The sequence below is a fragment of the Gymnogyps californianus genome, chromosome 19 (genome assembly GCF_018139145.2).
Source record: "Gymnogyps californianus isolate 813 chromosome 19, ASM1813914v2, whole genome shotgun sequence".
NCBI lineage: Eukaryota > Metazoa > Chordata > Aves > Accipitriformes > Cathartidae > Gymnogyps > Gymnogyps californianus.
Window position 1 is genome coordinate 12,743,162 of NC_059489.1, and position 24,578 is coordinate 12,767,739.

The 24,578-nt window shown below is 44.2% G+C and overlaps 1 protein-coding gene across 1 annotated transcript in view; it reads left to right on the top strand.

Annotated features, from left to right (window-relative positions):
- Nucleotides 1–24,578, top strand: part of SHISA6 (shisa family member 6) — a 260,885-nt gene that overhangs the window by 214,031 nt on the left and 22,276 nt on the right. Inside the window, 1 exon segment of the mRNA XM_050908561.1 lies at nt 23,834–23,896. Within this exon segment, the coding sequence (XP_050764518.1) occupies nt 23,834–23,896 (63 nt within the window).

A 24,578-nucleotide genomic window follows, 5' to 3' on the forward strand; every position in this document is an offset into this window, starting at 1 on the left:
CCACCACAGCATGACACCAGCTCAGTCCCTCCAGACACAGAGAATCCACATTGCTCTGCCCGCCCCCCTCCCCCCCCCACCCCACCCCCCCGCTGCTGTGTATCAGTGACTTTCACATAATAAATGGTAGACATTATTTACCATAGTACAGAGTCTCAGCCCTTTATGTGTATTTCTCCAAGGAACCGCATTTCTCCAGTGGAATTGGCTTTCCTACATTTAAAGCTGCAGCTGGAGGTGATCTGGGTAAAAGAAACCAGGATAAATACATATGGTGCTAAACAAAAGTAGTGTTCAAGGGAGGAGAGCGCATATATGGAATTGCAAAATGGTCACATGAAATGAGGCTGTCCTTGTATTTGGTAGAATTTCCCCAGCCTTATTTTGGAGAGATATATCTCTTCCTCCAAAGGGAAATGCTCCAGAAAAGGGCCTGGGAAAGGAAACTGCAAGGAAGAAAGTTGTCTCCAATTTAGCTGTTAGCCAGTTCATTTAAGAGGGCTTGGCTGGCAGGCACTCGACACCTTGCTAGCTTCATGTACAAAACTCTTTTTGACTGCATCAAATTGGTGTCATAAAACACAAGGTGTGAGGAAGTCAGGTGTCTCCTGAAGATGCCATGTTAAGTGGCAGTGGCCACCAGCACACTGATTTTCAGATGTTTTGCACAAGGAAAGCAGCTGGAATTACTAGCTCAGGCAGCATGAGTTTTCCAAGCTCTGAGACAGTGGTGCACCGTGTGAAATAGGGGATGGGAGAAGGGTCTCAGAGGGACCTGACAGTAGGTCTGGTGGACCTGTGGTTCTGTTATCAGTTGTGTGTCAGTACGTCGGTGAGATCTACCTCATTAAGCAGATGGTGCCCATAATCTGGACAGCAGTGCTAAGGAGAGGACAGTGTCATCCTGGCTGTACTGGAGCACGTCCACAAGTGTTGTATGGCATATTGAATGTGATCAGTGCCAAAGACATGTCCCCCTCCTCTTACTGCTTACATGGAGCACCTTACGTTTTCCCCCAGGAATAGCTTACCCACTCATGGCTTTCATGACGTGCAATTGTTTGGTCTTTGACAAAGACTTGGAGTAACAACCAAGCATTTGGCTCTAAGTTTTTTGAATTGTTTAAAAACGGTTGTAGATTCTGTATAGGGATTTTAGATAACATCAACTCCTGTTCAGGTTGCTCCTCCCTGGCTGCCCAGGAGCTAGGTCTCCTCTTTTAGAAGTGCCTCTCCAGTAAGTTTTGCAGCTCATCTCTTGGTGTGGAGGGAGTCACCTTCCTCAAGGGACATGCTTTGCATCTGGTCTACATACACTGCAGTGTGTCAGCACCATTTGGACAACAACTTACCACAGCACTGAAGTGGGAAGGCAGATGGAGAGTAAAACAGGGAAAAGGGAGAAGAAAAAAAGCCTTCTCTGCATTGGGAAAACGTCCTGCATACTATTATTGTACCCTGCAAGAACGACTTTGCTATTCAGGGAACTTCTCCCCTTCCTTCTCCCAGTTTCTCAGTCCAAAAAACAGGTAAGGGATATCCCTCAAGCTCTGGAGGCCTTTTAGAGTCAACAGGGAGAAAGAGGGATGTCCACATATCTACAGCTTGACTTGGTGATCTGCTTTGGATCTTGGATGAGAAACAGCATGGGCTCACAGTGTCTGTCTCTCTGGAGCTTGAAAGGAGTCCAGACCAGCACAGGGGAGACAGCCACATTTGTTGTGTAAATATCACTCCAGATGTCTGTCCATGAGATTACTCCAGATAAACATGCTTTCACTTAAATTCAACCCTTAACTTACTTACTGCATGCTTATTTTTTAGGTGAGTGCTATGGAGAGGGGCTTGCACAGGGTGGAGGCAGTGTGGTCAGTGTGGTTTTGCAACCAGCCTTTTGCAGTCCTGCCATCCCCGCACACTTTGCTTGACTTCATCCGTGGTTCAGCTTTCTTTGTCTTCTGTTTCACATCTTTACTGTACCCCCTCTCCCAGGACAGCCCTCACAATAAGCAGTGTAAGTGATTGCTAGGGATCCCGTGTCTCAGGGATATTTGACTCAAAGGCTACAGACAGGACTGCTTGCCACATTCAAAAGGACGCAGTCAGACTCCTTTGCTTCATCTGAAATCCTTTGCTTCATCTGAAATGCTTTGGTCCATCTGGGCCCGGATTTTCCTCCAGCTACAGAGTGGTCCTTGAGCAGTTATTGAACTAGAGGGTTTTGCAGGCTTTCAGAGAGCAGGGTTGTAAGGCTTGAGAAAATTGTCTGGCTTGGACAAACATCATTTTTCTTATTGAAATGTAGTTGTGATCTTTACTCTGAAGACATAGGCCATGTGCTTATGGAAGTTTTGTTCCTGTAGCAGCTTCACATTTGGACCACAATTACTGAAGTAAACAGTCACTTAGCACACCACCCCAGTCCCTTCAATCTGATGTAAACGTCATTCACTTCTGAAAGGGGCAGCTGCATCCTCATTCCCATCTCCATCTGCTCACCGAGCCTCCCACTTTTGTACAGAAAGTGAGATCAGGAACCTGATCTGGCTGAAAACTAGCATGGATGAGAAAAACAAACAAACAAAAAAAGCAGAGAGAATTTTCTGCAAGATCATATATACACTAACACAGGCACAAGAGAGGCAGGAGAATCACATGGTTGAGGGCTGAGGAGGGAGCAAGACAACCCTCAGTAGCATCACCCACTTACATCCAATTAATATGACCACAGAACTGATTTGCTTGGCCTTGGTGAGCTTGGTGCAGAAGTAAAATAAAAAAACAATACAAAAGCTATGTTCCAGCAAGCATAGCTGAACATCAAATTTGCTAACATAAGTATTCCCATGGAAGGCAGTAAGTGAGTAAATAAATAGAAATTGCTTTACCTACAGGACAGTAGTTCATATTGCTATAAATATTATAGTCTGTCATATTGCCAGGTTTCAATACAGAAAGGTAGTAAATATTGCGTAAGTTATCAGGGGAGTTTCAGTATTGCCAACCACACGTGTTAAAGAAACCACAAATGAGATCTGAAAACAAATCTGAGGTTGGATTAAAAACTACAGGTTCAAAATAAATGAATATTGATGCTTTTTGTTTGCCTTTTGCCTTCAGGACCTTCAAGGTGCAAAGTGCTGTTGCTGCCTCTTCTTTACAAAAAAGGAGGCAGTGATGTCCCTTTAATGAAAAGACAGATGAAATTCCTACCTAATTAAATGATTCAAGAACCTGGGGCTTTAAAGATTTATGATAAAATACTACACTTCTGCTAAAACTGGGACAACTGGACACACAAGCATTTGTTTCAGGGGATGCTCATTTTCTGTGTGTCGTGGTTTAGGCCCAGCCAGCAACTAAGCACCACGTGACCACTCGCTTACTCCTCCCCACCCACGGTGGGGTGGGGAGGAGAATCAGAAGAAAAAGGTAAAGACTCATGGGTTCAGATAAGGACAGTTTAATAGGACAACACAAAGAGAGAAGAAATAATAATAATAATAATAATAATAATAAAAGAATATACAAAGCGAGTGATGCACAACACAATTGCTCATTACTCAGAACCCAATGTCCAGCCTGTTCCTGAGCCACGATCTCTCCTCCCCCCCGGCCAGCTCCCCCAGGTTATATACTGAGCATGATGTCATGTGGTATCGAATATCCTCTTGGCTAGTTCGGATCAGTTATCCTGGCTGTATCCCCTCCCACCTTCTTGTGAACATTAACTCTATCCCAGCTGAACCCAGGACATTATCCACGTCTTATTCTATACCATCTACATCATGCTCAGATCCTGCACTTTCCAATTAATCACCACCACTTTTCTTGTCTTTGGTGTATATATATATCTACACACAGAGATCATTCCCTTAGGTTATGGGCCTTCCCTCTAACACATTTGTTGAGTTCATTTAATCCATGACTTCGGGGCTCCATCTGTCATAACAGTCTTTCAGGGCAGGAGAGATGGTGTGTGGTGTTGGTTTGTTGCATGCTGCATCCAGAGCTCACGGCTGGTGTATTTGGCACAGCCCACGTGCACGGTCTGCATGTTGAAGATGTCGATCTTGAGGAAGTTTCTGGGCACCAGTTGCTGAAGTCAGTTGAAGTTCCATCACTGCTGCACTTTGCTTCATTTCATCAAAGCCCATCCTTCATTGATTTGGGTCATTCTTACTGTAATGCCATTGATATGGCATATAGCAACTGTAGTAGTGATGACATACAGTGGCAGAATTATTTAGCAATTAACATCATATAATTTAAATCACTGGCTGTTCTCACCCCAAATCAAATCCCCTTGAGGCACACATTGAACTTCCCCGTCCTTCCACATCACCCACCAAGTGCACCCAGGTCCTTGACCAAAAGCAATCCCACGGATGGGTTTGCCTTTGCCCGAGGCAGGACTAACCCAGACTGTCTTCCCTAGCATATTTTTCATGTGCACTACAGGAACTTTATCCCCTTCTACAGTACGTGGAAGTTTTGACTGGGCAGGGCCAGCTCAATTGGTAGATCCTCCAGTGTTGACTAACCGGGTGGCTTTTGCTAAATGTGTATCCCAATGTTTGAAGGTCCCACCCCCTCATTGCTCTCAGTGTAGTTTTTAGCAGTCCGTTGTATCGTTCGATTTTCCCGGAGGCTGGTGCATGATAGGGGGTGTGATATACCCACTCAGTGCCATGCTCTTTGGCCCAGGTGTCTATGAGGTTGTTTCGGAAATGAGTCCTGTTGTCTGACTCAGTTCTTTCTGGGGTGCCATGTTGCCATAAGACTTGCTTTTCAAGCCCCAGGATAGTGTTCCAGGCAGTGGCATGGGGCACAGGATATGTTTCCAGCCATGGTTGCTTCCACCATTGTAAGCACATGGTGCTTGCCTTGGCAGGTTTGTGGGAGTGTGATACAGTCAATCTGCCAGGCCTCCTGATATTTATATCTTAGCCAACGTCCTCCATACCACAGAGGCTTTAACCACTTGGCTTGCTTGATTGCAGCACATTTCATATTCATGGATAACCTGTGTGATAGTGTCCATGGTCAGGTCCACCCCTTGATCACGAGCCCATCTGTATGTTGCATCTCTTCTTTGATGGCCTGAGATGTCATGGGCCCACTGAGCTATAAATAATTCACCCTTATGTTGCCAGTCCAAAACTACCTGAGTCACTTCAATCTTAGCAGCCTGATCCACCTGCTGGCTGTTTTGATGTTCTTCCATGGCCCAACTCTTGGGTACATGGGCATCTACGTGACACACTTTTACAACCAGTAGCCAGGACGCAACATCTTGCCACAGTGCGGCAGCCCAGATGGGTTTACCTCTGCATTGCCAGTTGCTCTGCTTCCACTGCTGCAACCGCCCCCGCAGAGCATATGCCATCATCCATGAGTCAGTATAGAGACAGAGCACCGGCCATTTTCCTCGATCAGCGATGTCTAAAGCCAGCTGGATGGCTTTTACCTCTGCAAACTGACTCGATTCACCTTCTCCTTCAGCAGTTTCTGCGACTTGTCATAGAGGACTCCATACAGCCGCCTTCCACCTTCCATGTTTTCCCACAATGCGACAGGACCCATCAGTGAACAGGGCATATCGCCTCTCATTTTCTGGCATTTTATGTGGGGCCTCTTCAGCACGCGTCACCTCCTCCTCTGGCGATATTCCGAAATCTTTGCCTTCTGGCCAGTCCGTGATCAATTCCAAAATTCCTGGGTGACTGAGGTTTCCTGTTCCAGCCTGTTGTGTGATTGGTGCGACCCACTTACTCCACGTGGCATCAATTGCATGATGTGTAGAAGGGACCTTCCCTTTGAACATCCACCCCAGCACCGGCAGTCAGGGTACTAATAGGAGCTGTGCTTCAATACCAACCACTTCTGAGGCAGCTTGAACTTCTTCATATGCTGACAATATCTCTTTTTCAGTTGGAGTATAGTGGGCCTCGGATCCTCTGTATCCCTGACTCCAAAACCCTAAGGGTCATCCTCGGGTCTCCTCTGGTGCTTTCTGCCGGAGACTCCAGGTAGGGCCATTCTCCCTGGCTGTGGTGTGGAGCACATTTTTAACATCTTGTCCTGCCTGGACTGGCTCGAAGGCTACTGCATGAACTATTTCCTGTTTAATTTGTTCAAAGGCTTGTCGCTGCTCAGGGCCCCATTTAAAATAGTTCCTCTTCCAGGTCACTTGATAGAGAGTGTTTACAATTAGACTGTAAATTGGAATATGCATCCTCAAAAAACCCACAACACCTAAGAAAGCCTGTGCTTCTTTCTTGCTAGTCAGTGGAGACATAGCTGCTATTTTGTTGATCACACCCATTGGGATCTGACGGTGCCGATCTTTGCCATTTTATTCCTAAAAACTGGATCTCCTGTGCAGGTCTTTTGTTTTATGGCAAAACCGGCTTCCAGAAGGATTTGAACTATTTTCTTCCCTTTCTCAAAAACCGCTTCTGCTGTGTTGCCCCATACGATGATGTCATCAAGGTATTGCAGGTGTTCCGGAGCTTCACCCTGTTCCAGTGCAGCGTGGATTAATCCATGGCAAATGGTGGGGCTGTGTTTCCACCCCTGGGGCAGTCGATTCCAGGGGTACTGGATGCCCCTCCAAGTGAAAGCAAACTTTGACTGGCACTCTGATGCCAAAGGGATTGAGAAAAATGCATTAGCAATATCAGTTGTGGCATACCACTTGGCTGCCTTTGACTCCAGTTCATATTGAAGTTCTAGCATGTCTGGCACAGCAGCACTCAGCGGTGGTGTGACTTCATTCAGGCCATGATAGTCTACTGTTAATCTCCACCCTCCATTAGATTTTTGCACTGGCCATACAGGACTGTTAAAAGGTGAGTGACTTTTGCTGATCACCCCTTGGGTCTCCAGTTGACGAATCAGCGTAAGGATGGGAATCAGGGAGTCTCGGTTGGTGCGATATTGCCGCCGGTGCACCATTGTTGTAGCAATTGGCACCTGTTGTTCTTCAGCCTTCAGCAACCCCACAACAGAAGGGTCCTCTGAGAGACCGGGCAAGGTGGACAGCTGTTCAATATTTCCTCTGTCTCCAAGGCAGCTGTACCAAAGTCCCACCGATACCCCTTTGGGTCCTTGAAATACCCTCTTCTGAGGTAGTCTATGCCAAGGATGCATGGGGCCTCCAGGCCAGTCACAACAGGGTGTTTCTGCCACTCATTCCCAGTTAGGCTTACTTCAGCCTCCAATATAGTTAGCTGTTGGGATCCCCCTGTCACTCCAAAAATACAGCTGGGTTCTGCCCCTCTATAGCTGGATGGCATTAGGGTACATTGTGCACCAGTGTCCGCTAGAGCCTTATACTCCTGTGGGTCTGACGTGCCAGGCCATTGAATCCACACAGTCCAATAAACCTGGTTGTCCCTCTCCTCCACCTGGCTGGAGGCAGGGCCCCTCTAATCCTGGTCATAGTATTCATTACTCACTTTTTGTAAACATGAATCAGAAGTCCCTTCAAGAGGATCAGAAGTGAGATCAGCCCTTCTACTCTGTCTGGGGAACTGCCCGCTGGAAACTGGAGTGGCATTTTTCCCAGAAGAATCCCCTTTTGTGATTGTTTTTTCCTTGCAACTCACATACCCATACCTCTAGGGTCGAGGTAGGTTTTCCGTCCCACTTCCTTATGTCCTCTCCATGGTCACACAGGTAAAACCACAGGGTACCCCATGGTGTGTACCTTCTATATTTTCTCTCTTGAACAGAGAGCTTATTCCTAATAGCTGAGATACAGGCCCGTACAGGTGGGGGGCAGAACTTATGCTCAAATTGTTGGAACTCTCAGGACGGTTTCTCGGCTAGCATGTCTGGCAGTTTCTTCACAGCCGAGATGCAGGCCCATAAGGAGGAAGAGACGCTTCCTTCATATTGCCAGAGTTGACCAGCCACTTCATCCACCATTTGTCTTTTGCCTTCTTTCCAGAACACTACCACCAATGAGTTGGCATACAATGGTGGTGCACTTTGTAGAAACTTTTCCACATGGGTTGTACGCATTGGACTTCAGCTGGATCTGTGGGTAACTGCTCGTTATTCAGATCGTTATAAATCACCTCCAGCATGGCTAATTCCCTCAGGTACTGGATACCTCTCTCTATGGTGGTTTGCTTGCCTGGGTGACATGTAACATCTTCCTGGAAGGGGTACCTTTTCTTCATGCCTGACAGAAGTCGCCTCCAGAGGCTGAGGGCTTGTGTCTTTTTTCCAATCGTCTTGTCAATGCCCCCTTCCCTAGACAGGGATCCCAGCTGCTTGGCTTCTCTACCTTCTAATTCCAAGCTACTGGCCCCATTATCCCAGCATCGGAGCAGCCATGTAAAAATGTGCTCGCCTGGATGGCGAATGAAATCCTTTCGCATATCCCACAGCTCACTCAGGGACAGGGATCGGGTGATTATCTCTGGTTCTGCCTCTTCCTCATGTTCTCAAGATGACCCTGGTTCACCTTCATCCCTCACTAAGCGAACTGATTTTTTTGTGTATTTATTTCTGCTTCTGTATAGGGGCGACTGATACCAGCGCAGGTTGGTTCTCTGGTTCACCTGCAGTGCCTGTCACCGGGGTTTGAGTAGCCACAGTGCCTGTTGCTGGGGTTGGGGTAGCTGCAATGCTTGTCACAAGGGTTGAAATAGCCGCAGTGCCTGTCGGTCTGTTTTCCCTCCCTTCCCCCTGAGGGTGCTGCATAATATCGAGCAGTGTTTTGTAGACACTGGCCAGGGCCCAGCACAGTGCAGTAAGCTGTGCCTCTTTGGAATAGTCACAGCATTTTCCTTTCAAATATTCTATCACTTCATCAGGGTTCTGTAGCTGTTTGGGAGTGAAGTTCCAAACCATTGGAGGTGAGAAGTTCTCTAGATACCTACCCATATTCTCCCACGTGCCATGCCACCCACAACTCTCCAGCCTTGGGGCAAATCTCTGGGTGGTATTCTTAAAAAAATTTTGTGTAACGCTAAACGAGACCTGAAACACATTCAGGAGACATAGCAATAAGAGTATACTGGCTTGAACATCCCAAGGATATTCTAAATTCTCAAAAGCTGTTGTAATTAGCCTGAAGGAGAAAGGAGAGGTGAAAGAGCAGGAGAAAGTATACCCCCTGTCTTCCCCATAGATTGGGTGTGATTACTAATAAATTATGAGAGAAGGTGCCCAAGGTACAGGCATGACAATGCCACATACAAATACCAGCTTAACCTCATGACCAGTGATATAATCATATCATAAGTCGATATTACCTAGTACTGCAAAATGATAGTCCTGATCCCTCTCCCAGAGGTGATAAACATCACTGCAGGGAATACAAAGTGCATATAAGAATTTATATAACACCATAAAGTGAACAAATAAACCAACATTGTGACCAGTGACTATTTAACTAATATAAGAAATGCGTATAACAAATTTGTTTTAACACCCTCTGGTCAGATCTGTCGTTATCTGAACCCTTTGGGCCCCACGTTGGGTGCCAAAAAGGACTGTCGCAGTTTAGGCCCAGCCAGCAACTAAGTACCACACGGCCACTCACTCACTCCTCACCCCTCCCGCTGGAATGGGGAGGAGAATTGGAAAAAAAAGGTAAAAACTCGTGGGTTCAGATAAGGACAGTTTAATAGGACAACACAAGGAGAGAAGAAATACTACTACTACTACTAGTAATGATAATGCTAATAATGCTAATAATACTACTAATAAAAGAATATACGAAGCGAGTGATACACAATGCAATTGGTCATCACCTGGAACCCTATGCCCAGCCCATGCCCAAGCCACGATCCCTCCTTCCCCCTGCCTCCCGCCAGCTCCCCCAGGTTATATACTGAGCATGACGTCGTATGGTATCAAATATCCCCTTGGCTAGTTCAGATCAGTTATCCTGGATGTGTCCCCTCTCAGCTTCTTGTGAAAATCAACTCTATCCCAGCCGAATGCAGGACACTATGGAAAGAGGTACCAGGATGCTACAACTAGCAGTGCTGGTTTTAAAGATGTTACTTCAGTGGTTATCATAGGATTTCCCAAAATAAGACCTGTTTGAGCAAACCTAAATATATGGTAAATACTGTAACTTATTGTTGGTATAGACAGATTAATTATTTAGAGACCGTTCAATGTGCCAAGCAATTTGGTACACTGAAATCAAGGCAAGTTTCTGGACTAGCTGGACTTTAAAGTCTGTGTAAGGCTGATACCGGACATACAGAGAGGTTGCACTCAGCCCCTGCTTGTGTAGACCTCCGCTCTGCTTTCCCGAAAAAGAAAGCAAGTTCTTTTTAAGTACATCCAGATTTTCTCATTTTAGATGACTTTTTTTTCCCCTTTAACAGTAATGAAATTTTACCAACATCTAAGTTGCTCTGAGAATTATAAACGTACAAAAAAAAATTATTAAAAAAAAATATTAGTTGATCATTTCAGTTGTTTTTGAATTGGCCAAGCAGAAAATTTCTGATTACAACATATGGAAAAGAGTTTTCTAATTAAATATTTATTTTTTAAAAATTAAAATAATAAGCGTGCATAAAATATCCAAGGATCTGTGTTTCATACGAGGAATATAGTACTGCTGGTGGTCACAGTTAGTACATCTGTCCTCAGCTCCTTCAAAGGGTATGTGTCACCTTCTCCCACATCAAGTCTGATGGAATGGAAACACTGCAAGAAGAGAAAAGGTAATTAATAGTAAAAAGCTAGGTTTTGACAGTGTCATATACATATATTTCTACAGAAGTGTTATTTTGAAAGCCACTGTTTAATGTCCCTTCAGTTAGACAAGCAGATGCTTAAAGTTAACCATCTGCTTAATTGCCACTAGGATTAGGGATGGATTTAAATAGAGCTTTTAGTTCTTCCTTAACATAGTGCCACTTTCTTTTTGCCTTAATAAAGCACTTATGCCCATGGTTCATTTTAAGTGCTTTGTTACTGCTAGTGACTTCACTTACATGCTTAAAGTTAAGAATACGAACAGTGTTAGATTTTATCTGGATCTTAATTGACTATAGAGTACTGGCCCAAAGCCATGTTTAGCAGTTAACAAGCATGCAAACAAGTCCTGCATCTAGGAACAGAAAATTCCAGAAATCAGCAAAAGGACAAAATAAACTTCAAACAATCGTGACACGTAGGTTCTTGTTCCTGCCCCCTAGCAGAGAGCTGTGTAATATAAAGAGAAAGTCCCAAACACCTTGAGGCTGGCCATGTCTTGCTGGCAGATTAAGAGCAAGTGAATTTCTATGACTTGAGAGTGATTTAAAATCAGTTGACGAGTTAAGAGTCTGCTTATCTTGATCATCTTGTTGATTATAACATGGCACATTTATCACTCCTAAGGCAGAACAGAGGCTGGAAAAGCTCTACTGGACTCTGGTCTTCTCTGTGCAAGCTGGCAGGCACCCTCCTTGCTGTGGTCCTTGGGCATCCTCCTGTAATGCCCTGGGTGATGGGACAAGCACCGATTCTGAGTCCTCTGGTTCCATGGGAATCCAAATAAGATTTTTTTTCTGTGAATTATGCTTGGATTGTAACAAGCAAGGAGGCTTCTGCTTTTAGCTTTCTGCTAAATCCTGTGTCTTTTCAATACAAAGAGAGAGTAAGATGGGACAGCCAGGCACCCCGGCTGTTTCCTAAGATATAGCAGTGAATAGGGTCTATGACTTCTGCTCTCAAAGTGGAAGTGTAGTCCAGCCCCACTGGACTCGCTGAAGAGCCCTTCTTGCAGTGATTTCACCCTCACTTTGTGTTTCTCTTTATACTTCATGAAAGAGGGAAAAACAGGGGGAGGACTTTGTGTTCCCTTTCCTTCTCCTTCCTGCCAATACCATGGGGTTAAAAACGACCATGTGTTTCTTCCAAAGGTATTAGCATAATTATCTCTCCACTCTGTGCAATATCTGGCTGTGTTTCACAAAAGATTGCATTTAACTAATCCTGCTTTAGAAAGCCACACTATTTATATCTTCTAAAATCAACTTCATCTTCAGAAATGCCCTTTAAAGGACACGTTTTGTTCTATCCTGACCATATGTTTTCACCGTGATCTGCATATTTTAAACATGTTTCCAAAGGTTAGCATCCAGGACTGCTCCCCCAGATGCTGTTTGTGCATTGCTGTCTAACGTTAGTCATGCAGCCTGCTCAGCTGTTTGTTTTTTGAGAAAACCAGTCCATATTTATCTAATTACTTTGTGTTTGGAAAGCCAGTGTGAATTCTCAAACACAGAGGGGATCCCAGGCACTGACTATCAACACCAGCTAAGTTTGTCCTATGGGGCTTGCCACCAGCCATGCAGAGCTTTCTCTCCCGGAAAGAACATCCTTGTTCTTTCTCTTCATCTGGATTTCTTCTATGCATTTCATCACTTCTTTTTCCTGATTTGTGCTGGAACATGTGAGAAAGGGTAGCACTAAGTTAATTAAAACCAAAGAAAATCAGAGCAAATAAAATATGAAATGCTATGGAGAGATTTTAAACTCCAGATCAAAAGTGAGTTCAAAGATTTCCATTTGTGGGGGTGGGGGTCATTGTAGTTATTGCTCTCTAAAATCAGAGGCATTGCTGCTGAGAAATTCCCATGCAGGATACGTTTCTTTTCCAGAGCCTCCTGCTGGTGAGTCTAGCAAGGCTCTGTTAACATTGGAAAAAGCTGCCCTTTCTGATAGATCTCATACTCCGTTGTCTACACGGAGGAAAAAACATTTTCTTCATCAAGAAAATAGCTTTTCCAAAGATGCTACAAAAGGTATCAGTTTCCTTGGAGAGAGATATTTGGAGCTCTGTGTAACCTTTATCTTCACTGCAGTGTTGCTGTTTTTTAAAATAACATTTTAAAATAACATTTTAGCCAAGATTGGGAAATATTATTCTTGTGGTTTTGTTTTTCTGTAGGTGTACTTTTCAGCTATAGTCACTTGAAAACAAAAGTTGTATTTTCCTCATACCAAGCTCTTCCAGACAGTTTGCTTTTGCAGTTCGGCACTTTGACACTTTTGAAAGAGTCAGTGAGTATCTACACAAATGAACTGTGAAGGAGAAATATACTTGTGTGTAGGGAGTTTATGAGTGGGCATGGTTTACATGGTACTTGTTCCATCGCTGGATATAAGGTGTGTGTGAGAGGAAGAAAATCCACTGTGAATGAGTGTGTGAGTTTGTGCATGCTTTCAACGGAGGAGACATATTTTTGTGAGTTGTCGTGGTTTAACCATAGCCAGCAACTCAGCACCACGCAGCCGTTTCCCCCTCCCCTTCCCAGTGGGGTGAGGAGGAGGAAAGGAAAGGAAAAAAAGTAAAACTCGTGGGTTGGGATAAGAGCAGTTTAATAACTAAAGTAAAATACAATACTAACAATAGTAATAATGACATATAATAATAATAGTAATGAAAAGGAATACAACAAAAAAGGAAGGGGGGGAAAGGAAAAAAAAACAGTGATGCACAATGCAATTGCTCACCACCCACTGACCGATGCCCAGTTAGTTCCCGAGCCGCGCCTCCCAGCCAACTCCCCCCTGTTTATATACTGGGCATGACGTTCCATGGTATTGAATACCCCTTTGGCTAGTTCAGGTCAGCTGCCCCGGCCATGCTCCCTCCCAGCTTCTTGCACACCTGCTTGCTGGCAGAGCACGGGAAAGTGAAAAGTCCTTGGCTTAAGATAAGCGCTACTTAGCAACAACTAAAACATCAGCATGTTATCAACATCATTCTCACACTAAATCCAAAACATAGCACTGTACCAGCTACTAAAAAGAAAGTTAACTCTGTCCCAGCCGAAACCAGGACATGAGTTAACTTGAAGCCCTGTTGTACGAGACAGTCCTCCTCATGTTACCCATGTTTGCTCAGATGTTTGGGGGAGAAGGATTATTTTCCACCTGTTTTTTGGTATAGCTCAGTGGGCCATGCTGGTTTTCTGAAGAGGTCAGACGTAACCTCCAGAACTTCAGTCCCCATTGCAGCTGAGTATTTTCCACCTGCGGCTGTGCATTCACCTCCTCCTTGATTTCTTACAGTTCATTTAAGCCTCCATCTCCTATAGCCTTAAAATAACAAATGAACAATACCCATTGCTGTGAAGCAGTTATGGCTGCAATGCACATACCTACCTGTTGCCAAGTCACAAAGATAAAGAAGTGTCCCCACATACACTCTGCTTTTCTGCCATGAGGACTAGGTGGTACATACATGTACGCATCAACATCTACATGCAGATAGCACATGCACTCATATGTTACATGCCTCTAGATATACATGGACACTCACATGAAAAAAAACTACTGAGGAGAAACACTGTTTGTAGCAAGCCCAACAGTAAAATTATTGCTTTCCGTCAGGAACTTGCTCAGTTAGAGCAAGTACTTCATCCAGAGAGATGGTTTCTGCCATTTCCTTCCTTTTCTGGGTAGACTAAACTCTGCCTGTAACTATGTACTTACAGTTTAGAAAGACTTCCACTTAAACTGTAAAAACAAGAGGTCAAAAGTAGCAAATGACTGAGTTGAAGTTTCCTGTGAAATGTTAACTCATACAGTTTTTAGTTACTTGATGGATATTTTTCACGTAAAATATTTGCCTTCAGCACTGCTTGGACAGAGTAGCTCTGGGCATGAATCACTGCTGTACAGTGAAGGAGGCTTGTAGCAGTCCCAAGATGTGAGAAGCATGAGGCACCAAATGACAGCTCCAGGAGGCGGGCAGGGCAAGCACTTGACTGGCATCCGGGTGAACGAGACTTCTTTCTTGCCATTGCCAGGGAATTCCTGCAGCCAAGTCCACAGTTTAAATCCTTCTGACAAGTCTGCAGCGGCTCCAGGTGTGAGAAACACTGACCTCCTGCCTGACCTTGCTATGCCAGCAAAACATGGAGCATCCACACAACCGTGCCAGTGGTGAGAGCTTTGGCTGCTCCCAGTGATGCTGCTCAGGAGGGCACACAATGGGGCGAGCAGGAGGGGAGCTTCTGTCAGAGGATACTGGGGCACTCCTGGGAGGCTCTGCTGATGTAGGTGAAACAGCAGGGTCTGCCTCATGGGAAAGGCCTGGAGGAAGCTGAGCTAGTCAGTTAATCAGAGCCTTTCAAAGTTGCTTTGGTTTCTTGTTCCTTAAGTTTCAAACACCTGCAACATGATTTCCAAAGATGTTGAGCTCCAGCGAGCTGCCACAGCCATAATCAGGCAGAGTGTGCTCTCACTGCTGTGGCTGGCAGGGTTGTGACGGAGAGTAACAAGCCTGGGGTTGAACTGGGCTGAGGGGAGCATTTCCAGTCCTCCTCATGTTACTGTGTGGCCACAGGGAAGTGATTCCACCTGCCTTCATCACTTTCCCCACATGTAAATGAGGAACAGTTGCACCTGCCTTACCTTCCCCACAAAAGTGGTATGATTAATTAGCATCTGATTTATGCTTGCAAAATCCTATTAAAAATCCCCTACGTGATCTGAAAAATCTGACCTGAGTGTTCCACAGCTGTTCCTCAAAAGTAATAAAACCTTGCAAATGCAAGTACAATTGCTCTCTGGCTCGGCTTAAGTCTGGGGCTGGCAGCCCCCACCCTACCTGCGATGGGAGTCTGGAAGCTGTTTGTGAGGCTTAGATGAGCGCTAGAGGAAAGCCTGCATGGAAAATAACAGTTCCATAATCAGTGCAGGATTTGGATGGCGTGGGATACTAAAGAACAGGGCCATTCACCACTTAATGAGGATTAAAATAACTCTTGAATAGCTGCCTTATTCCCTGAGCATCCTGTTCAATGAATGAGTCACAGGATTACAGTTGAAAAACAGGCTGGAATGGTAGAACAAAAACCTGACATAATGAATATCAAATTAAGGGTTTGGGGACAGCCTTTAATCTGGCATTTCCAACCCCTTTAATGACTGACATGCTGACTTTACTAGTAGCTTAATTTTTATTTTTGACTTGTGTGCCCCTTGCTACAGTCCCTTTTTTAGGGGTCAGTTTGTTTGAGTATCATTAGCCAGATGCAGAAACACTCTGCAAACAGGATATTTACAGCATAAAAGTATAAAGTAATTAGTTATTGGCTAATGTACATGAAAGACAGCTGGGATTTAACTAGCTATTAGGCTAAGTATTCACATGCTCATCACCTCTGACAAGGCACTGCAGAGTCCAGGCTGGCTGGGCAGACCTCCCATGGGAGGGCACCATGGGCTTAGCCTCCCCAATTCCCTGGAATGGCCCCCAGTGCTGGGAGCTGTTGTCTGCCACCATCTCTGTCTAATCTAAACTAATGGGAAAAGGCTTTGCATAGCAAAGGGTTGATGCCTGCTCCCCTTGCCCAGGCACCCTGCTCAGCTTTGCTTGACCAGTGTAGCAGCAGTGAAAGGACATTTGCTCAGAGGTTCCTCTCTGGACTACAGATTGTGAATAGAAAATGCCGGGGGGGGGGGGGCAGGCAGATGATAAAGGAGTAGCTTTACGTGAAAATATTTACATTCTCATAATCAGGTTTTGGTCTGCTTTCCTCCTTGCCTTTGGGGTCTGCATTTCTTTCAGTTCCTAAAGCCTGAAGTCTTTTGTCATATTTAAGTACTCTGGAAGATTAGCCCTTGAAAGGGATTTTCTCTTCATTAGTGCGGATGCCAAAGAGTTATCTTGTCATCAGAAAAATAAACTGCTTGTTACATCCTTCTCTGAAAATCTCAGCTGGGGAATAAGGTTGAAGGTAGGCAAATGCTGAGGTTGCTGAAAAGACCAGAGGGGCAGAAGGCAAGGAATTGTATTTCATAGGCTGATTGCTCCCGTTTAGTCCATTTCTTTTGTCCTGTCGACTATAGATTTCAGAGCAGTTCCCAGTACTTTAATAAATATTGTAAAACTAATGCAAAATATTGCATGACTGTCAGAACTATCATATATCTGTAATATAGTTGGCATATATGAAAAATACCCTTGTTTTGCAGTTTTTATAAGGAACTTTATTAGGAAAGACAGGTTGGAAAATACAGTGTTTTCTTTCCATATTCTGACACTTGAATTTTTTCCATTAGAGAACACAATACATCTAGTTTTTATCAACAATAAACACATACAAAATCCCTGAGACTGAAAAAATATACCCTAGAGATGACTAAAACCAAGTACCAAAGGAAAGGTTAAGTCCTTACGCAAAAAGATTGTTTAAGAGGATCTCCTGGATAAGAAGTGCAATGGGAACTCTTTGGGGGCTATTTAAAGTTTTCTTCATCAGTTAGCTGAGGTTTCACACGTTGAGACAGAGAATTCAGTTAGTGATTTATGCTGAAAATCAGAGCTGTCAGTCCTGACCACGGGAAGAAGAGCTCCTTTCAATGCTGAGATCGATACCTCAGCAGATGAGGAGACCTGCCTCTGCGAAGAAGGGGATGAAGGGCTGTCTGGTGCCATCCCCCCCCTGGACCTAACCAGATGCTCTGATTTCAGTTGCCCATTAGGGGTGCTCTCAGGTCCCCAGGGCCAGATCCTGACTTTCTCTGGGCACTCAAGGTGACCGTTGCCCAGAGACATCTGAGGGAGTTGATGTTGCCCCAACAGCAAAGTCGCTCAGCTACTGCAGGACCATAAAGCACTCTCCATATTCACTGGGAAAATTATAACTTCATGTTTTATCATCCTCTGTGGAAAAGATGCTTGAGCTTCTTGAAATCAATCATTAGATACCACGGCTGACACTAGACTAAGTCTTTTCAAAAATGCACGTGCACTCTCAGCGAAATTTCAGGAATTCATAGAGGGATCCCTCCTCTCCATCTTCAAACACAGGCTGGGGACACTAAGGAGAGAGGCTTTTGGGGAAGTTTAGGAGATCACCTCAACCCCTCTCACACAGCTACCTGAGCCCTGACTCCAGGCACAGCAGAAACCACCTCTTCCTGCAGGAGACACTTGGTCTGACCATGTTGGACTGTCAGCCCGTCTGAGTGTCACCTCCATGGAGAGGCATGGAGAAATGTGAGGAAGCGATAGGGAGAAGAGAGACAGCAAGGACTCGGTGGTGGTGCACAAGCTCATTTGCTTCCCTAGGTGCTGAAATTGGAAGAAGATTTCTCCTTTTCAGGGTCCAAGATGTCACTGCCACCCACTAGGGTGTTAGGGCCCATGAGGGCCCATGAGTGCTGGCACTGGTGGCCGTGGGGGTGCAGAGTGGAGAGCCTGGTTGGGGACTGCTCTGGCTGAACATACTGTGCATGTTGCATGTTCAGCTGGGCCACTTCCCCAGGGCTTGCGGGGCAGCTGTACAGGCTCTCCTGCAGGGACACGGTCAGGGCAGGAGATAGGGCTGCCCTGCTCCTGTCAGCAGCAGCCTACATTTGGGTTGGTTTCACTGTACTCTGAGCTAATGCAGGTACTTACTGGTGGATCCTACCCAGTAGCACTGAGAGCTTCTGGAGTGCTTAGACAGGTTGGTAGCTGCAGCAGAAGGTCCACCTCAGCACGGCAGCAAGGCCATCTAGGCAGAAATTTGTCCCATAGCATTTCCCAGTACCTACAGCCTTCTCTTTCTCCCGGCAGTATCTCATCCCCTCCAACAGCATCTTCCCTTCTCCTTTCATAAATGCACCCCATCACAGACTCCCCTTCCCCGTGTGGGCGAAAAGTTGTATTTCCCAGAGCAGTGGTTACTGAATTCACCTATAGACCACAGATATAATTGCATGGGATGCAGCATTCTGTTCTGTCCTTACTATGTGAACCCATTTCCTTTGGAAAAAAACCTGAAGCCCTTAAAACCCCTGTCTGTCCACGTGTTTTCTCCCGGATTGCAAAGGGGTTGGGAGCACTGGTTTTCCTTCCGTCAGTAAAATGTCTCATTCTTTCTGCTGGTTATTGTATCTGATTGGTCCTCCAGCTGTGCTCAGAAATTTCTTATTGTGGTCTGGCAATTCAGAGCACTGTGAATGCTTTATTTCCCTAATGGAGTTTCCTAGTAAATAGCTTTGAACTCAGATCCTTGTCTCTACAATAGATATGCTTCTGCCTAACTGGCACTTCACAATTAACAGCATTATCTTGTTAAACCTGAAGAGGTGCAGGAAGGCTTAGCCATCATTTTAAAACATTATATTGCTTAGAAAATGTTTACAATAGGCTACAGGAGTGGTAAATGAAGCCCAGTGCTGCATTCAGATGCCTGATTAGCTCAGCCACATGAAAATGCCAATAATTCAGGGTCTGACTATTTTGCATGCTATTTCTTAAGCAGTAGCCTCAAAGCACCTGAGTTTTTTATAGGGAAAAAAGAGAAGGGAAGGGAAGGGAAGGGAAAGGAAGGGAAGGGAAGGGAAGGGAAGGGAAGGGAAGGGAAGGGAAGGGAAGGGAAGGGAAGGGAAGGGAAGGGAAGGGGAAAGAGAAAGCATTTGGGGTGAAATGGAAAGCTGATCAGAATCAGAAGACAATAGTTCCTATTCATGTAGATACAGGCGTAATTGTCCTCAGTGAAGACGCTATTTCACCCAGGAGTGAGGTTGTGAGAGTAAGTGACTGCATTGGAGCACTCTGTGTTTTCAGGAGAGAGAAACCTCTGTTGTTTCCCTTTTGGAACAATTAAGGTGTTCGAGTTATGTCTGCTACTGTTTTAAATGCTTACATTTCACACACACAAGTGTCTCCATCTCTGTGTAACATTTTACTTGTCAGCTCCTGTAGTGTGTAAGCAACATTAGTTGAGAAGAGGACAAACAGTTTGAATGTTTTCTGTGATTTGATTGTAAATTAGCTTTGCTGTAGCCAGGCTGGAAGTCTGTCCTTGCTGCCCTTAGCTACCCTGCATGACTGGAGCCCTACACCTGGCTGAAACCCAGAGAGACTAGCATAGGAACCACAGGCTACTATACAAAGCATGTGGAAGGATGGAGACCTCCTGGGGAAATATCTCACTTTCTAAGGCTTTCAGGAGAGAAGTGGCTGTATAGCAATTTAGTCATGCTCAATGAACGTATCAGCTGCAAATGTCAAGGAGAGGTCACAAAAAAATACCACAGGCTCATTACTCATTACCTAGTTTGCAACTTTCAGAAATAGATTTAATAACTTATAAATAAGGTAATAAATGGTGGGTAAAATAACCGATAAAATACATGATGGACACCAAGCTGAATGTGAGCTAGCAATGTGCCCTTGTGGCAAAGAAAGCCACCAGCATCCTGGACTGCATTTGGAGGAGTGTTGCCAGCAGGTCAAGGGAGGTGATCCTTCCCCTCTGCTCAGTAGTGGCGAGAAACATCTGTAGTGCTGGGACCAGTGATGGGCTCCCCAGTACAGGAGAGACACGGACAAACTAGAGTGGGTCCAGCAAAGGGCCAGGAAGATGTTTAAGGGACTTGAGCATCTGTTGTAATGGGAGAGGCTGAGAGCTGGGTCTTTTCAGCCTGGAGAAGAGAAGACTCGGGGGATCTCATCAATGTATGTAAATAACTGATGGGTAAGTAAAGAAGATAGAGCCAGGCTTTTCTCTCTGGTGCCCAATGACAGGGCAAGAGGCAATGAGCACAAATTGTAATACAGAAAATTCCACTTAAACATAGGAAAAAACTTTCTTACTGTGAGGGTGGTCGAACACTGGAAGAGGGTTTGCAGAGAGGACTTGGAGTCTTCATCCGTGGAGACGTTCAAAACCCTAATGAGCATGGTCCTGGGCAACCTGCTCTAGCTAACGCTGCTTTGAACAGGGGGTTGGACTAGACAATCTCCAGAGGTGCCTCCAGCCTCAGTGATTCTGTGATTCTGTGAACTTGATAACAGAAAACCAGCTGTAAGAGAGAAAGAGCTGTTCTCAGGACACAGACATCCCTAATGTACACTATACAAAACAGCTGCCTTCTTTGCAACCAAAAACCCTAAAAATTCTGCATAGAGGAGACTGCTCCAAAGCTGTGTGTCTGGCAGTCCCAGCAGCCTCGTTGCTGGCTGTAATGACTGAAGATCAGTCTAACAGTAATATTCAAAACACACTTCTGCTTGACAATGTCATGAACCGCATCTCGTTAAGTCTATACATACCGGCCCAGACCTTAGCCCCACAGCTTTTCAGAAGCACAGAATATTTAGATTATCTAAGAGAATAATTAAGTTGATGATCGACAAACCTCATGATGTGGAAATACCTACATGTGGAAGAGTTTTCTAGTAATAAATTGTTTTCTTAGTCCCACCAAAAAATATGAAAGATCTAATAGGAGTTGAAGCCAGATGATTCAGTTAAGACCTAAAGTATATTGTGGTTTTTGGTAATGAAAACTAAAACCACTGTAGCTATTTCTTTTAGACATGTATCAGACTTACCATCACATACAGTCTTTTAAAATCATATTACTGAAAAGGTCTGTTTGAACTCCAGAAACAGTTAAAATCTAATGCAGAAATTAGTGAGTAGGATTCTGTATCATGCTTGCTGGAAACTAGATGCAAAGTGTCCCATCTGATCCCATATCTCTGAAAATCCCTCCAGACAGTTACAGGGATTCCAGAAATATCCAGTTTCTTATTTGTCCCACCTATCCTCCAGTCCAGTTTTCACCTTAAAGTGAGATTAGACTGTATGGAGGAACAGAAAATGAAGTAAAGTCACAAAAGTAGTTACTGCAGGATTTTTGCTTGCTGAAAGTAACCAGCAGTGAAGGATCCAAAGGAAAATTCTAACTTAGGTCACCTGCAGGCCACTTATTCAAGGGCACTTTAGGTGTCTCTGTGAACCTGGTCTCCTTTCAAGATTTGCTCATCACATGCTGGTAGACAGGCTAATATCCTTTCTATATTTTCAGCTGTCTGTGTGTACAATGAGTGCCTGTTTTCTAGATGGAGAGGTAAGTAAGCTAAGGTGTCCGGTCTGTTGTCATCCAAATAAATAACCTCTGATTTTAATCCTGGCTGTACACAGACATTCAGCATGCTGTGCAGGAAGATGAGTTTCCAGTGAGATAAAGTAGCAGCCAACATGGACTTCTCAGAAACAACTCATGTCAAGCTAATCTTATTTTTATTTTTTACTGTGTTTTGTGGCCAGGGAGAAATAGCTTATATTAAGGATCATGACCTTAGCAAGATTTTCAGCAATTTCTGGGAAAGTAATGTGAGACCAATTTGAGAAGCATGTTCTTAATGAACCTCTATGGGGTAGATGCCATAATGGCTGACTAACCATAAAAGGTAACTAAATATCAGTAGAAGGATGAACTGATGTGGTTCTGCATTTAGTCTTTTTGTTACTGGTGGAAAAGGGATTTGCTTATTACATTTGCAGATGATACAAAGCTTGGATGACCATAAGTCTATTAGAGGATGGGATTAGAATTCAAAATGTTCTTGACAAATTGGAGAAATAGACTGAAAATAAATTGATTAAATGGAGAAAAATGCTACACATTGGACTGAAACAGGAATACTAAAAAGCCTTGTGTATGTTGAAGAACAATTGGACAGGTAGCAGTTCTTTGGAAAAGCAATAAGGAATCATAAAGGATCACAAACCTTACATGAACCAGGAGAAGAAAAATATCATGCAAGTTTGTGTGAATGAGAGTAGATGACTGGGAAAAATCCAGCCACTCCACTCTGTACTGGTAAGGTCTCTTCTCAGAAACATGTCCCAGACTGCATTCCAGACTTTAGAAGGTTCTAGGTCAATCGGAGAGAGCATAGGATGCTAGAATTATAATAATCAAAGGCAAAGCAAGTTTTATAGGGAAACATAAAGGAAATGGCATCGTTTAGCTTGAAGAATAAAGTTAAGGGAACACTTAGTAACAGCTTTGTCATAAAGAGCTATTGCAGAAATAAGGGGGACTTTTTCTATGTCCCTGGTAGCCAGGAAAGAAGCAATTGGCCTAAAAAGCAGTAAGAAAGACTTAATGAAGCAGATCTTCTGGGGAGGAAGTGAAATATCAATAATAGGTTTTTAATAACAGCACACTAGACATCAGACTAGCCCATCCTGCACCAGGAGAGCACGACATGCAAGAAGATTTCTTGAAATCTCTTCTTACCCTACATTACTACAGTCCCATGAAGGGTTGTAAAGATCTGGACAGAGTTCATTCCTTATTGAAGGCTTGTCTGGAAACTAAAGATGATAGAATTTTATCAACAGTCACTTATCTAATGGTTTTATTACAGTGAGAAAGAGAGAAAGTTGTTTTCCAACCCAAAAGGTAGTTGCTAACCACAATGGTAGCAGTCATTCTGCCACTGATCATTCCTCCTGCTTTGCGGTATGGTGCATTTAATACTGAATGCATCAGGTCTTACAGGATTCTCACTTCTCAGGGGAGGGAGATCTACAGTCCATGTGCAGCTATTTAACTCTGCCTCCTGCGTTTATGAGGTCACTTATTTGATCTTTCCCTGTACTCACACAGGATGTTGTTGTGGTTGCAGTCACAGTGGGAGAGTCTGGGTTTTGTGTAGTTGGGGCTAACGTCCTGAAAACCTCCATGCTGGATGGAGATGGAGCAGTGGAGTAGGGCCTGCGAGGTTCCAGCAGTTCCCAGGAACACACCACCGATGCCAGTACACCAGCTCTGGTTTGTTCCTGTCTGGACATATTTCTTACCTTTGCAGATAACTCTAATTTGCAGGCTCAGCAGAAGGGGAGCCGTTTCCCATTATCGTGTTCTTGCATCTGGAATTTTAAGTGAACTACATAACAGAATCTTCTGCTTTCTTAAGCATTTTCTTCTCCTTTCTTTAATCATGCTGAGATTTCCTGTGAGTACTGTGAGCTGTAATTATCATCTGCAGATCAGTGGGTATGCTAAGCTGTTTCTTAAAGGGATTTTTTTTTTTTTCTGTGAATTTCAGATGACCAAGAACAAAATTATAATCACCTGATACTAAACAGTGCCACCCAGACACCTACACATGGTAAGAGAAAACAAAGAACAAAATTACACACTTTGTAACTTTCCTCTGCCAGCCAGTAACATTTACTGGTATCAAAGTATGTTTAATGTTAATAGAAATGTCCCTATGGCAATGGTGCATGAATGATGGTTTCCATTAACATTAAACATAGGACCATATTTTTAAATAGTGTGCACAATGAAATATGGCCCAGTCTTTTATAATTTTACCTATCAGCCTTGTGTTTCCCCATGTCTGATTGCTCCTTTCTCCCTTCCACATCAGCAAGGTGCTGTCAGATTTAACCAGCCAAAACAGGAAAAATAGTAACCAAAGAAAAGTCCATCTTGTCAGCCAAGCCACTCAACTTATAGTGCTGCTTGTGCATATTTCTAAGATAGGTTAGAACAGTGAATACGGGGCAAGGGCTGCTAAGCTGACATGATTTTGGCATAACAATATTTGGCCAGAGTTTGGGTTCACAGCTAAATCCAAGCTCTCCAGCCGATACTTGCATGAGTCTGGTTGGGATAACCTACTGAAGCCCCTGATTCACTGCACAATGTCTCTCTAGTTTCTAGTATGCAGGATAAGTAGAAAGACCATGAAGAGATTCAGGACTCCCCTTGCCCACTTTCATAAACAGAAGTGCCTCTTTCTAAACCAGTTCCAGTGGTTGCTCTCACACCCTTCCAAATCTCCT